The sequence below is a fragment of the Phoca vitulina genome, unplaced genomic scaffold (genome assembly GCF_004348235.1).
Source record: "Phoca vitulina isolate PV1807 unplaced genomic scaffold, GSC_HSeal_1.0 scaffold15, whole genome shotgun sequence".
Lineage (NCBI taxonomy): Eukaryota > Metazoa > Chordata > Mammalia > Carnivora > Phocidae > Phoca > Phoca vitulina.
This window is the reverse complement of record NW_022589718.1, coordinates 33279333-33295902: the sequence shown is the minus strand read 5'-3', so window position 1 is coordinate 33295902 and position 16570 is coordinate 33279333. Positions and strand designations below refer to the sequence as shown.

General features: G+C 40.1%; 1 protein-coding gene across 1 annotated transcript in view; it reads right to left on the bottom strand.

The window, feature by feature from the left end:
• GPM6A (glycoprotein M6A) overlaps positions 1–13498 on the bottom strand; it is a 323887-nt gene extending 310389 nt beyond the window's left edge. The window contains exon 1 of the mRNA XM_032413712.1: positions 13272–13498. Coding sequence (XP_032269603.1) covers positions 13272–13275 — 4 coding nt within the window. The 5' untranslated portion in view covers positions 13276–13498. The remainder of the gene's footprint in view (positions 1–13271) is intronic.
• Positions 13499–16570: the final 3072 nt, after the last annotated feature.

Below are 16570 nucleotides of genomic sequence, written 5' to 3'. Positions count from 1 at the left end.
TGCTCCTGCTTTTCCTGGGCTATGCCCACACCACCACCACCCCTACTTCATGACAAAGTCACAGGACACCCAGTTCCTCTTCAAGTTCCTCATTTGGAAAACTTGCTGTGATGGTTGCAGCCTCCACTGGTCTATTCCATTCTTGACCGATGGTTTTAGCAATCCTTATATTTAATCTAGACCTCCATTATCTAATCTTATAAAATTTTGAAATAGTTTTCTGTGTGCAAGTTTTATATCTCTAATTAATGTGTAAGCCCTTCTGGAACAGAAATTATACTTACTCTGCATCCTTCACTATGTCACTGTGTACAGAACAATGTGAGCATGTGGTAGACCCCTATGAACTATTTGTTCAGTCATATGAATATTAAAGTAAATTTAAGAGGCTGTTTTTTTTGGGGAGAAGTACTCCTTTTTTTAATTTAGTTTTTTTATTTTCATAAATTTTCACCTTTAGTGAAGTACAGGTGGTAAATAAGATTGTATTTATTTCAAGTTTACAACATGATGATATATATACATTGTGAAATAATTAACCACAATTCAGTTCATTAACACATTCATCACCCCACAGTTACCTTTTTTTTTTAATGGAGAAAATGCTTAAGCTCTACTTTCTTAGCAAATTTCCAGTACATAATACAGAGTACTCTTTTACCATGGACATATTGGTAGCCCTAGGTACAATGATTCGGCCACAACAATGATTTTAATACAATGTGATGAGATTTGTCATTATTGGTATTTAAAAAAATTTTTTAAACTCTTTTGAATTGAACATCACTTTACCTCTCAGTTTATGTAAACCATATATTGATCATGATATATAAAGGGAAGTCCATTGAAGTAACTGCGGTGAAATGAATGGATCTAATTAATAACACTATTTTTTTCTAATGATCTCTACTTCATTTATACCTAAGGAACAAATTACTTACAAATTGTGCACTTATATTAATAGCTGCTCGGGCTTTTTCCTCTCTAGAGACTTGTTGCTGTGAATTTACTTTCTCATGTATAATTAACAAACAAAATTATATTCTTTTTTGTAAGTCCTTTTCTAAAAGGAAAAGACTGTGTAAAACAGTGACAATAATGGATAACCTTGTCACACATGTGTCCTGTATCCAGTACTTCCTTGTGAATTTTTGTCCTTTTTGAACTGTTTAGTAGAAAATCTGAAATGGGAATGCAGAAAACTCCCTTAGTACCCAATGTTCATTCTCTGAATTTCAAGTCTCAAGCTCATGGTTGACTTATCTGAAGTCATCGTTGAGTTATCTCGATAACAGAAAAAGTCTACTAAAGTAGATATAGTACTGTGTATTTGGTCTTCAGAATTTTTTGAAAACAACTCCATTTCAGCACTTCTCTTTTACATACTTATGTTTTTTCTTTAATAAAAGAGATACAAAATATTACACCCAGAGAGAATAAGGCAACTGTGAGTTATATTTTATTTTTGTATTTTATTTTATATTTTCAGATATCATCTCCTTCTCTATACCTTGATATTTCTTTTAAAAAAATGTTTGGGACTTATTGACTAGGATTTAAGCATGGCTGTATTTTTTACCCCCAGAGAACATTGCCAGTGGTTAAAACACCATTTTTAGGAATTGCAAAATGATTCCTTTTTCACTGTAACAACTTCACAGAACACTGTCTTGTACTCACACACATAAAAATTAAACAAATCAAACAAAATGCAGAAACAAGGACCCCACTCACATACATACACAGACACACATGCAGCAAGATACTTCAAAAGTTTAGGATGCTACCAGCATAAGAAATATAAACCTACATGTTGAAATATATCAACTAGTTCTCTCACGTATTAGTAATATATTATTATAACATATAGTTGTTATTATATATCAATAATATGTATTATACTATATACCTATAATTACTATGTAACATATCAATAATGTATAAATACTATAATATATAATTACTATATGTTAATAATGTATATAAATAATAATATATAGTGAATTATAAGTGAGTAACATAGCCTAATGAAGCCTCAGATAATTCCTGGAAATACTGTATGTTTGTTTTGTTTCAGTTGTTTCTTTATCTTCACTTGGTAAGTATAAAAAATATGTATCTAAAGGCTTGAAAAAAGAAAAATACCAAAATCTTCTGGTTGAAGTCTTAAGAGTCTTCTCTGTTAGAAAGTCTAGGTTGAAAACACAAAGAAATTACTAAGAAGGACGGTGTATTTGCAGTTTTGAGAAACACTGCTATACAACTATCTTCTTTAATAATCTGATAAGGATGTGGCATCTGGTCTTATATTTATTTTCTTGTTTGTTTATTAGCTTATAGGCATTTATTTATTTACTTATTTATTTATTTATCTCTACACCCAACATGGGGCTCAAATTCATGATCCTGAGAACAAGAATCGCAAGCTCTACGGACTGAGCCAGCCAGGCACCCCCAGCTTATAGGCATTTATTGCTGCATAGAATCTTAGAGGCTACTGCACTCCCGTCTCTCATCTACACTGGAGGAAAAAGATAACACAGATCAGGAACAACTGAGCTGGGACAAGAACCGTTATCTCCTGATTTTTGGCCTAGTAAATATTTAACCATGATATGCTTTATCTCTGCTGATTCATTTAACTTTTTGAATATAGACCTTATATTTATCTACATATTCTTAGTATTAAAGGTATAAATATTCTCTATAAATGAAATATAAGAAAAATAAAGACAATATGCTTGTCAAAACAGACAAGTTATATCTTTACTGAACATATTATTACACAATTTAAAACAATCAAAAAGCACATTCATTTAAAAAAAATCCCCAAATGCCATCAAACATTTTTTTTCTTTTCTTTTTTTCTTAAATTTTTATTTATTTATTTGACAGAGAGAAAGACAGCAAGGGAGGGAACACAAGCAGGGGGAGCAGGAGAGGGAGAAGCAGGCTCCCAGCCAAGCAGGGAGCCCGATGTGGGACTCGATCCTAAGACCCTAGGAGCATGACCTGAGCCGAAGGCAGACGTTTAATGACTGAACCACCCAGGCGCCCCATGCCATCAAACCTTTTTTAAAGATTTTTATCTCCTTGAGAGAAAGTGAGCGAGAGAGAGAACACAAGCAGGGGGAGCTGCAGAGGCAGAGGGAGAAGCAGGCTCCCCACTGAGCAGGGAGCCCAATGCGGGGGCTCGATCCCAGGACCCTGGGATCATGACGTGAGCCGAAGGCAGATGCTTAACTGAGCCACCCAGGCATCCTGCCATCAAACATTTTTATAAACAAAATAGTACTTTTGGGGGCTCCTGGATGCCTCAGTTGTTAAGCGTCTGCCTTTGGCTCAGGTCATGATCCCAGGGTCCTGGGATCGAGCCCCACATCGGGCTCCCTGCTCCGCGGGAAGCCTGCCTCTCCCTCTCCCACTCCCCCTGCTTGTGTTCCTGCTCTCGCTATCTCTCTCTCTGTGTCAAATAAACAAATAAAATCTTTAAATATATATATATATATATATATATATATAGTATTTTTTACTTTAAAAACTGTGTTTAAGTAATACAAAATAAGTTCATATTATTAACCATTTAATATGTTGCTCAGGGATTCTGTCATTTCCATGACTTTTCAATCTATGCCTCTCCCCTAGATCATTTCCCTCTTTCTCAAAACATAAAGCAATTCTTGTTCTTTCCTACCTGATAAAAATTTTTCACTTGACCTTGGATGCATTAAAATTTTTTCTCTCCTTCTTTCTCCCTTTCCTCTCCCTCCTTGTCCCTTACCCCTCTTCTCATCTCCTTCCTTCCTTCCTTTCTTCCTTCCTTTCCTTCCTTGCCTTCCTTTCCTTCCTGTTTTGTTTTTGGTCCTTGAAATCTGCTCCATGAGAGTAGGCTTGTATCTTCACCTCTTAATTAAAAACACTTTAATTTCAACAGGCTTATATCAATGAAAAAGCCATTAAGCAAAAGAAAGGCATTCCTCTCTTCTTTTTGGTGTACTGAATACTGCAGATCATTCATTTCCAAAACGCTGTTCTCCTGGGGTACCAGTCTGTTAAGCGTCTGCCTTTGGCTCAGGTTCTGGTTCCAGGTCCTGGGATTGAGCCCCACATTGGGATCCCTGCTCAGCGGGGAGTCTGCTTCTCCCTCTGCCTCCCCGCTCCTGCTCTCTCTCTGTCTCTCTCTCTCAAATAAATAAATAGAAACTTTAAAAACAAAACAAAACCGCTATTCTCCATTGACTCTCCTGACATTGCACTATCTTATCTGCTTTTCAGCAGATTCTTCTAAATCCTTGTTGCCTTTATGTTTTTCATCTCATGAGGGGCTTTGGTCCAGTGTTGAATCCCTCCCACGACAGATACACTCATTCCACGCCTTTGCTTTCTTGCCTGTCTCCTGCCATGATGAATCCTAAATACATTTTACATAGACAAGAGTCAAATTTTGCCTGTCTCCTGCCATGATGAATCCTAAATACATTTTACATAGACAAGAGTCAAATCCTAAATACATTTTACATAGACAAACTAACTTTCTACTAAGGGAGCAAGGGTAGGCAGTATTAGACAAACAGTGCAACGGTAAGAATGTTGGTTTCTTAGCCAATTATCTAAAAGTTGGTGCCTTCAGAGTCTGGACATGACCTCAACAATGGGGAAGAAAAAAACACATTCACATGTTCAATAAGTGCCATAACAGATGTAGAGATAAGACACTGAGAGCATAGAGAAAAGATAGACTTTCATCAGATGCAGGGTTTACTACACTCCAGGCCCTTGGGCACCATACTCACGGTTTTTACCATATTACCTAACAATATGGAAAAATGTAACAACTGACTGAGCATTTATTATATTCAGGACTCTTTTCAAATATCCTTTTTTTTCCCTACAAACATCCCTGTAAGATAAATATTGATGGTATTATCCCCAGAGACCCAGAAGTTTCCGTGACAAACGTGCCCAAGCTCCATGTACATGAATTAGGATAAGAATTTATTGAAATACTTATGTTTTAACTACTTCTGCAGCACCAAATTGCCTCCAGGTTATATAGTTTGTCCCATATTGATACCATCATTACTCTCATTTACTTTATGTTTTAAAACACAATTTTCATTTTTAGTAAAATATATTGTCAATAAAACTTTAAATCTCTACCATAAATAAATAGTCAGTATTTCTTATCTTAAAAACACTGACTACCAAATGCTCAAAGTCTAGGGCCTGCCCTCTCTTTATTATAAAAGGAAATACCTGAAATACCATTGGTACTTTTTAACTATTTGGCTGTTTTTTGACTTGAGTATCACTTTATTTAAACCAGGATGCATTTAACATGGTATGTAAATGGAGATCTGTTAAGGTAAAATTGCTGTGAAATGCATAAAACTAATACCACTAAATTAGGATTTCTTCTTGGTTTAATCAAAAGAATTGAAAGAAAGTTGAGATGAGAATAATTTTATCATTGTAACATTCAATTTTATTTAATGCCATGTTCTTGAACCACCTAAAATCAGATCATGCCCACCTGAAATGGAAAGACAGTATAACATAGTGTCTGGGAGCACAGACTGCCTGAGTTCAAATCCCTTCTCTGCTGCTTACTACTTCAGTCACCGTGGACAAATTATTTAAACCTCTGTGTAAAAATGAAGATAATAATAATAATATTTATATAATAGAACTGTTATGTAAAGATTGAATCACTAAGTACTCATAAAGCACTTAACACGTATTCAATACTGTATCTGTTAAATATATAAAATTAAAATACCTTGCATCTCACTAGTATGTACCCCGTACTTTGGAAAACACTCAACTGGGCACATGGTGGGTATTTTTCATGCAGGAAATATATTTAAGTTGTGCTAATGAAGTTAAGTCAAGCAATAACATTTTGCATTTCCATAGAGAAACAGAAAGGGCCTGGCAAGGACTAAGCCAAGCATGATTTAATAATTGGGCGTAAGAAAAAGCTAAGGGTGAGCAGGTGAAATTAGTCTGTAGTTTCTTTTGTTTAGGGAAAAAGTGCATAAAAGGGAACAGCAGGAAATAACACAGTGGTGAGGCTAAATGGCATGGTAAGCTCTGTGCTTGAATGGAGTGTGCTGATCACCATCCAGGGATGATTTTCGGGGAATGGAAGAGGGGAAGTAACTAGCACAGGAAAAACCACCAGAGCCCAGGCAGGAGGGGGAGAAGTTGAATGAAAGCAAGCTTCATGATATACGATAAAACAGTGCAGACGTAAGAGATGTTAGGACCTTAGATCCTCAAAGCCAGGTGTATCCAAGAGTCATCAAGAAAAGGTAAAAGGCGAGAAGAGAGAACCTAGATCCAGGAAGGATGTAATTAATTCAGTTTTGAACATACTGAGGTTGGGGGAGTAGAGGGACCGCTGGGTGGGGGTAGGCACACCTGGGTATAGCAATACCAATTTGGTAGTTATGTACACATAAACACTTAGAAATCATAAGCAATCTTCCGGGGAAGAGTTTCAGTCATCTCTGGAGAGCATCACCCCATCATAAGGCTAAGAAGTGACTGGTGCAGAAAGAGACAGACAGCACCTAGTAAGTTTAACAGAGAAAAGAAACAGAAATATAACAGCATTCCCAATGCACAGCTCTTGGTAATGTAACAGCACTCCCAACGCATAGCTCTTGGTAACATTTTTTAGAGTTAGGAACTGGATTAGAAATTAAATGTAACATATTAGAGATACAGGTAAAGGAATAACACTTATAATGGTAGCTCAGTTGGCTTGATGAAGGAAAGAGAGGCAGGCATTCTAGAATGGTTATTTCTCAAAGCATGCCCAGACTCCCTGCCTCAAAACTGGCTAGATTGCATGTTAAAACTGCAAGTCCACTTCTCAAGCCCAAACCTTCTCAATCTGAATCTGGCAGTGGGACTCAGGAATTCGTAAGTAACATATTCCCTAAGTTATTCTAATGAGACAATATAATTAGAGGTCAGAACAAGAAATTTTATAGAAATAGCAAGAGATACTTATTTTGCTATTATATAGTTTTCGTATATCTTATACATTATGCAGTAAGTAGTGAGTGACTATTTTGACAGGTGATCTTTTTTTTTTTTTTTTTTTAAAGATTTTATTTATTTATTTGAGAGAGAGAGAATGAGAGACAGAGAGCATGAGAGGGAGGAGGGTCAGAGGGAAAAGCAGACTCCCTGCCGAGCAGGGAGCCCGATGCGGGACTCGATCCCGGGACTCCAGGATCATGACCTGAGCCGAAGGCAGTCGCTTAACCAACTGAGCCACCCAGGCGCCCTTGACAGGTGATCTTAACAAACAAAAGAAAAATTTGTTTTAACTACATGTCGTACTACCTTTGGACTCCTCATGCATTATTCTAATTATACGGTTATGTAGGTCAAGCCTTTGTTTCTTGGTGAGATGGGGTTGTGTTTGTTGTATAGTATAGTATGCATGAAGTATATGACTTCACATTATCTATCCTCATTTCCTCATCTCTTGTCAAATAGTTGAAAATAGAATGACCTCAAATCAACCAAATTGCAAGTCAGAATCTAATTCTTTTTTAAGGCCACTAAGTTTCTAGGTTGAAACTGATTCTGTCCTTGAGTTTAAACCCATCTCATTCACCCTAATTTTTGCTTCTCCATTGTCTAGGAGAAAGCCCTATATTTTTGTATCAGAAATACAAACTGACCCTCTCCAGTTAAAAATGATAAAATGAGAATTTACATTTAAAGTTTTGTTAAATCCTACATCTTTAAGTTAGAAATATATGTTCCAAAAATAAGAATATTTAAGCCTATACTTATTTTTAGTCAATACTTTACCAGTTCAAATTATGTGTTTTGTATAATTAATATGTTTTTGAAAATTAAAGCAAGCTTCTGAGCAGTTCATCACAAAGCATTTAGTTTATCATGATGAGAGGATATTAAATAAAGGATTTATTGACCTACATTCCAATTTATGACACAAACTCAATTCTAAGTGAAATAAATAGTAATTCACAATAGCTTTAGAAACTCCAGATTTAAATTAAAATAAGAAAGACTAACTGAGCTTATTTGAAATTATTTTGAGTAGAGCTTATCCCAGCATCCTCCTAACACATTTGCACCCAGGCATGAATTTCCACACTCAAATGTTCTGCTGTGAAATTTCAGTGTGACTGCCTAGATTTCTTCATATTTCTAATTAAAGATCCAGTCCTTTATCATATGTGTTTCAAAAAACTTACATCAAATTTTCATTTGTAAACCTGATGATGACTATACGGTGAATCACACTTAAAGACATCTCTTTTAGAAATGAGATCAATTAGCCGGCTACTACAATTTTTTTCTCTCCTTGGAGAGTATATTTCTCCTCAGATCAAGAGGAGGGATCTAATACCCCTCCCCTACAGCTTCCGCCTGGGTTCCTTGGAACGCTTGTCTTAGGAATGTTGCCTGTCAGAATCCAGCTGCCATTTTGTGAAAAGCCCAAGTCACTTGAAGGCAGCCCCAATTGAACTCCCAGCCAAGGGCTAGCATCAATTGCGAATATGTGGGAGCTACCTTAGACAACCAACCCAGTCAAGTCTTCAGATGCCTGAGTCCCCAGGAGATACTAGACTGCAAAGGCACCAGACTTCAAACAAGAACTGCTCAGCAGAGAGATAATAATAAATTGTTGTTTTAATTCACTAGTTTTGGGGATACCTGTTACATAGCAAAGATAACCAGAACAGTAGTTTATCTTTCTCTGTTCAGGTTCAGACTATAAGACTTTTATAATTTTCCAGGGGGAATAATATACTAGAGGCCAAATGGCCCTTAAAAGTTTTACCTAGTAGGGGCACCTGGGTGGCTCAGTCGGTTAAACTTCCCGACTCTTGATTTTGGCTCAGGTCATGATCTCAGGGTTGTGAGATCCAGCATGTGGAGCCTGCTTAAGATTCTCTCTCACTCTCCCTGTGCCCCTCCCTCACTCTCTCTCCCTCTCTTTAAAAAAAAAAGTTTTACCTAGTAGTCTAGCACCATTAAACTGTTCTTAATTTGCTTAATGGAAATAGCTCAACCTTATCTTCTTTGCATGTTTTTCCCTCTAACTGTTACCAAATCAAGATCTTACCTGCATAAATGTATTGAACCTTGCCCACTCCCTCATCAAACAAAAGGGAAAACAGAATTCCCAAGACTTACATGACCCACCCAAAGATATAAAGCATCATTATCCATTCTGTTTCTCCTGCTTCAAATCTTGGCTCTTTGTACCCTGTTCATAACTGCCTCTAGGGGGCCATATTTTTCCTAAAACTTGTATAAGTTTAAGACAATGTCATGTTTCATTATTCTTTGCCTAAATTTGCAAATAATTTTACAGATCCTTAACCAAGCCCAAATTTATTGAAATTGAGAACAAAATATTTCTGCCTGATTTTCTTCTCATCAAAACTTAAGACTCCTTGATCTAAAGCTGAATGTTAAAGATGTCACATTTCACTGCTCTAATTTTAGGGCATTTAGTACATTTTATGTGGTTTATGTTCCTCTTCCTGCAAGTGTTTATCCTTTCTTTTCCTATCCCTCAACCAGCACTCCTTATATTCCCACTTTCAAACAGGTAATTCATTGTGTGGGTTTACCTCTTACTAGAAGTTGGTAACTATCAAATCTTTACTTTCCTTCTTGTTCCTGTGCTCTGCTAAATTCTCCTTATGTATTTCCAACATACTAAACATTTGGGTTTACATGTCTAGCTATCACCTCTTAATTAACATTCCAAAAATGAAATTAATCTTCTGTCCAAAGCATCAGGAAAATAAAGCATCAGGTTAATCCTTTAAATATTCTATCAAGGGACCCATTATTTCCCCAGTTTTCAATGTTTCAAATCTCCAGAGAGAGATTATTCATTTTCCTCATTATTGCTCAATTGATTGATACTATAGATTTCTCATTAGAAATATCTTTCATCTATCTTTTTTCCCCATTTCCACTGTTACCACTATTCCACTATGGCTAGTCTAAATATATGTCATATCATTTCAGGATTACTTTGACAACTGGGTCTATCTTCTGGGTCTATCTTCTCCAACGTATCCTTTGTCTTAAACAACACTGATCAATCCATCTCCTTTAAGCACTAATTTCATTGTAATTCTTCTGTGCTCAAAATTCCTCCATGACTCCCTATTTCCTATCGTGTAAATTCTAAATTCCTCTGGTTACTTTTGAAGGCTCTCCAAAATCAAGGGCATCCTGTCCACTCAGCTCCATGTCTTACTGCTCCCCAAAACTGATTTCCTTCCTGCTTTGAGAAGAGACCCATTGTTCTAGCCAGAACACTTCTTCCCTTACCAAACCCTTTCACATCCCCCCAAATCAGGTTTGCTACCACTCCCTCCATGAAACTTTCCACAATAACCTGTGGAACTAAATAATGTCCAATATCATTTTTTAAATAAAACAAAGAGCAGTAGGTAATGAGGTTAGAGGAGAAATTAAAAATATTCCTGACCTATCTCACTATTAGAAGCTTGCAGGTCAAAGTTAGCCTTGCAGCTAAAATGCAAATACTCTTGGCAAAGAGTTAGTCCTGCATTTTTTTTTAGTATGAAACACTTCATCATATCCTTTCTGTAGAGCAATATTTGAGGGCAGAGGGAAAACCCTGTTGCATAACTAGATAAGCTGAAGGCATCACTGAGGAAAGAAAATAAAAGAAGGAAGCAAGAGATGCCAAAATGTCAATTTGCCTACTTTGCAAATAACCTTTCTTTCTTTTTTTTTTTTTTGAGAATTAGCCTTGTGCATTATAGATATAACCATAAATTATTCAGAATATTTGATTAACCAATTATTCTCATTCTTCTACAATGCTACAGTATGGATTTCTTCTGAGTCAAACAAGAATTGATTGCTATATTCACTCCCATATCACCATCTTCCTTTCTATAAATGATAAATTTCGGTTGTCATGACACCAGAAAAAGATGGATTCAGCTTGCTGGCACAGCCAGGCATTCTCCCACACTGTTTTTCCCCTTCATCCTAGCAATGTCGACTCCAATGTCCTCACCCCCTGCTACGACTAAATAAAAGAAATTCTAACGTTCTGTGGTTTTCACAAGTAAATTAAAAGAAGAGGAGAAAGATGACCTTAAGTGACCAAGTGTTTTCTCTCTAGTTTCTGTACATATTTCCTTCCTTCTGTCTCTCATCGGCCCCCATCTGCTCCGTGGCTCTTCCTATTTCTGCACTTCATGTCTGGGCCACTGTCCTGAGTCTTGGCATCTTGATCTCACTCTCCATTGCTACATATTTGTTCTTTCTCTACTCCCTGACCCTGAGCTCTCACTTGCTTCCTCTACCCAAGCTCTCTTACTAGCCATCTGACACCAATATGAGTTTTTAGTGACCTCAATTTCAATAAGAAAAATGTAATGTGTTCCTCGTAGAAGAAGGTGGAGACAAATTGTAGGTATCTGTCAGATTACAGATAGGGAGGAGAACCTGTAAGAGTTACAGACCAAGCTCAGGATTACCCTAAGGGCTCAGGTGTTAGCTCCACCTCTTTTCCATAATAACACCTTCCTATAACTGGGATCATGCCTAATTTATCCAAGGGCTACTGAAGTAAAATTCAGAACCAACTGTTTTCATTATAGTATGGAAATGCAAGCTAGAGAAACAATTAACTTCAAAATTAAGAGTACCTTACTGTTTGATAGATAGTCCACTCAAGCTTAAGGTTACAAGGTAAATGATTTCCTTCTTTCTAGAGACTGTAGGTTGGATACAAATCACATCTTAGTGCTTTTAGTGGGGTAAATGAATAAATTCCATTAAGTCAATTATTTTGGCTTTCCATTTATGACAGCTTTTTCCCTCCATGTGTTATTCTAACAAGGGTTTATATTCCCACGTACAATGAAAAGAAAGAATGGAAGACCAAGCCTGAAATACTTTCTGCCACACTTGGGAAAGTGTTTTATCTTTCCTTTTTAACTTGGAAATATTCCTTCAATTTCAGAAAACTTTTAAAGACAGATCTCCATTCTGGAGATCATGTGCAACACTGCTCTATTCAAAGGCCCTAAAAATGGGTCTTTCTAAGACTTCCGGGTCAAGCAAAAAGAAACTATGAATGTCTTGACCACAATTAACATTCATAGGCAAAAATGTCCTCAGCTTTCTCTCTTTTCCTTTCTCCTAAATTGGCCAGTGTGTATAAACTCCACCGATTAGCAGTCAAAGCCTCCCCTAACCCTTGAGCCTGTGGGAACTTAGGAATTTCACCCCGAGCACGTCTATCCCAAAGCCTCCTTTACTCTGGAAGAAATCCTTTACAACAAAGGACAAGGGAGAGGCCGGGGGAGGGGCGCGCGACGGACTCGGACAAGAAGAAATGAGTGTGCGGGCGTTGAATAGGAAACCCGACCTGGTGGGTCGCTAATCAGTAACCGGGGAAAGCAGCACTGCCCGACCCTGTGACACCCCGAGCAAAGCAAACCACGTCTGGGGGATGCGTGTGCCTCCTCTCCCGCCCCTCCCCTGCTCTCCCGCGAACTCCCCTCGTGGGACCAACCTCGCCGCGCCGGCTTTGGGTCGGCCGTTTCGCACCAGGTTCTCCCACCCCTGCACCCCACCCACCCGCATTCCTGGGGCCCTTCCAAGCGGCCGCCGCCACACTCCAGAGGCGTGGACCCTGTCCAGAAGCTCGAGCGGAGCTGCACTGCGCGGACTCCAGCGCCCGCTGACCCGCGCGGGTCGGGACGCCCTTTCAGCCACGCCATTTGCCCAGCCGTGGGGCAGGCAGAACCCACCAGCCCTCAGCCTCAACTTCAAGCCTTGGCGCAAACGCGGCACTCCGGTGAGACAGGGACTTGTCGCAAGTGTCCCGATCTCGCCCCGCGCCGGCACCTCCCGCACGGGAACCTGTGCGAATGGAAGTTGTGCGAAGTTTCCGTGTCTCGCGCCCCACCTCCACTGGCTGCCCGAACTGCGCTCTGCAGCGCGGGCACACGTGCGGAGCCCGCCCGCTCCTGGCAAGCCCGGCTCCCCCAGCCTCCCGTGGCTGCTCCCCCGCCGCCCAGCGCGGCGCCCCCGGGCTGTCGTCCCCGCGCGCTCGCGGCCAGGGGCGCCGGCGCGGGGTCCCGCGGGCCTCCCTCCGGGTGCCGCCGCGTCCCCACCGCCCCGCGCCCGGGAGAAGTGCCGAGACAGACGGCGAGGCCGGGCCACCCACTCCCGCGGCCCCGCGGCCCCGCCCGCGCACTCACCCATGGCCCGACGTCCTGCTGCCCTGCGTCTCCGGACCAACGTCCCTGGACGAGCGGCCCCAGGCGAGCGCGAGGGACCAAGTTCTCCCCGCCGCTGCTCAGCTCCCGGCGCCGCGGCGAGTGGCAGCCTCCCCCCTCCCAGCGGAGCGGGTCTCGGGGTTCCCAGAAGCTCTGAGGACGCGCAGCCCCCTCCCTCTTCCCACCTGCCTCCTCAGGCTAATGGCTACTGCCCGGCCCTTGGCGCGCGCGCCCCCCCCCCCGCCCCCCCCCCCCCCCCCCTTCGCTCGGCCGCCGGCCACGTGCAGACGCCTCCCCCCAAACGTTAGCTACACACCGCAGACACGCGCGTTGTCTCAGCCCCCACCAGGGACCTGTGGCCAAAATAATAACCCCTAACGCAGAGACGGGGAAAAGAGCATTCCAGAAGAGACAGATTTGACAGGATGATTTTACATTCCCTAAGATCTTCTCTTGTCTTCAGTATACCATTTTTTCCCCTTAATAATGATATTACCAAGGACAAGAGGAAGAGAAAATTCTCCTTTTATTTTACGTTAGGTCTCTCTTCTTTCTTCTATGTTACGTATGTTGGTTTCTGTAACCTGGCAAGGCTGTAAAGTCCTAAAAGCGCCCCTCCCCCCCACACCCACACCCACCGTAATATGCAGAAGTCACCTGGAAAATAAATGACTCAATCCAAGAGGCAGCTCACGCTGCAGAAAGAGCCCTGGGCTTATCAGCCAGGAGGGATGAATTGTGATTCTGGCTCTACCACTGATATACTGGGACTCAGTTTCCTAATTTGTAAAATGAAGGATCTGGAAAATATGATCTCTAAGGTCCCTTCAAGCTAAAAAAAAAAAAAAAATTATGTAATTATAATGGCCTAGTTCTTTGAGGATTCAGACTGGAGAAGTTAATTTCAGCAAATCCGTCCCCAAAGTGTCTTAAGCTTCTTTCTCAGCCTAAAGTATACAAATCTATGCCACAAACATGTGGAAGAATAAAACTAAGTGGACATGGTTAGTAACCTTGAGGAAGGTTGCTATCTAATGCAGAGACGTGATATGAAAAATAAAGAACATAATGTTTAGCAGGAAGACATAAAGAAATGCAGAGCATATCATTAAAATGGCACAGATACAAGTGCACAGCTGTTTCTCACATAATGGAAGAGGTACACTCCTGGAAAGGATGTTGGAAATGCATTTCAGTTAAATGGGAATAGAAAGTTATTCTTGTGGGAGGGGAAAGGAAGTAGTCGATAGAAGTGGTAACTGTTCAACACACCATTTAGAAATGCATCATGGTTCTGGAAATTGACTAACATGAACTGTGATTGCAGCAAAGCGTAACACTTACACATGGGTTCCATCAAGATAAATGATGAATGTATGGAGATTAATGCCTAAACGCAGCTTTTAGGTCATCACAAATAACCAGCCACTTACTTCCCGAGGACCTATTTCAAGATATTACTATTCTAAAAAATTTTATTTTTCCTAGCGGAATTGTATCATGATTCTGAAATATAGAATGACAATCATAACATAAATTAAGTACTATTTATGAAATGCAGGGCACTGTTCTAAGGGTTTTATATTAATTCATGTGATTCTCACAACAAACTTATAAGGGAGATACTATTATTCCCACTTTCCAGATGAGACTGAGCCACAAAGAAATAAATTACTTTCCCATATTCTCATAGGTAATAAACAAGAAAGTGAGATTCAAACCTGAGGGGAAATGCTCCAGAGCCCAGGATCTTAAGCAATTCACCACACTCTCTCAGTATCCATGTGGATGGCTGCATGCTTGAGCAAGACGGTCGTATCTTCCAACACTGAGTATAATCTATAAATATTTTAGACACTCTCAGTGACTTATAAGAATTTTGAAATACACTAAAAATATAACTTGTTATATACCGCCATCTAAATCACGATGCTGTTTCTCTTTTGGCTGATTATAAGTGAATACATCAAAATTCTGATGTTTATGTAATCTACCTTACAGTGACCATATAAATTGGCATCAATATCCTGGATCTCAGGTATAGAAAAGCCATTATCTCACCCAAGATGTAACAAATTACATAATTTTATATGGGAATTCACTACGTAAGTAATTCATTAAGTAATTCATTGTTTCAATTTCTAAATTCTAATCATAATGCCAGTTCTCCAGCTTTTCTGCTTTCTCGTGCCTCACACCTGACTGTCCATCAAGTCTCCAGATTATCTCTCCACTCCTCGCTTATTTCTAGCCCCACTGCCTTGTTCACCTCTTCACAAGTCCTGTGGGGATGGGACTCCCACTTCTTTTTTAGAACATGAAGCTTCTTATCAGTCATTTAACTCACAATTGAGGCTCTAGCTAAATTCTGAGGTGAGTGGAGAAGCTTCATTACATTACATTTCTACAAATACAAAGGTTTGATCTGGGCAGAGAGTAACTGCTGGTCATGCATTGAGCATTTTCTGCCTCAGTTAGATACCTTTCCAACATCACCATGATTTGATTCATTCAGGGAGAATGCAGAATGGAAAAAAAAAAAGACCATCAATAGTGGGAAATCAGAACACACAAACATTTAATAGCTGTAGGCAAGGAGTCCATAAATAGGAGAGCAAAAGAATGCTCTTAGGCTAGGGAAAGAACCCAGAGAAGGTCCTGTGAGGAAAGGAGTGGTCAACTGGATTAGATATCACAGACAGAGCCAATAAGATGACGACTGAAAAGTTCTCTTTGGATCTGGCAGTCATGACACCAGTTATGAGACTGGTGAGAGTTTAGTGTTGGTTAGCACAACCTCGGGAACTCCCCAAGTGAAATTTGAACCTGGTCCCTGTACCAGAGGCAGGGAGAAATGAAGAAAGAGGCAGACCACTCCAGATGGGTAGGTAGCAGGTTTAATAGGAAAGGGGACACACTTAGAAGGCTTATCGTGGGTGGCCACAAGACAAGATCTCCGCACTCACCCACCAGAACCTTAAGAGTTCATACAGACAGCTTAGTGGGGTTCAGTCAGGTTTACCATCCAGACACTGTCAATAACACGTTGTTCTCTCAAAGCTGTGTTCTTTTTTAATTTTATTTATTTGAGAGAGAGAAAGTGCAGAGGGAGAGTGAGAGAGAGAAGCGGACTCCCTGCTGAGCAGAGAGCCCGATGCAGGGCTCGATCCCAAGACCCTGAGATCATGCCCCAAGCCAAAGGCAGACGCTTAACCGACTGAGCCACCCAGGTGCCCCTCAAAGCTGTGTCCTTGAAGCGGCTCCTAGTACAGTGGACAGAG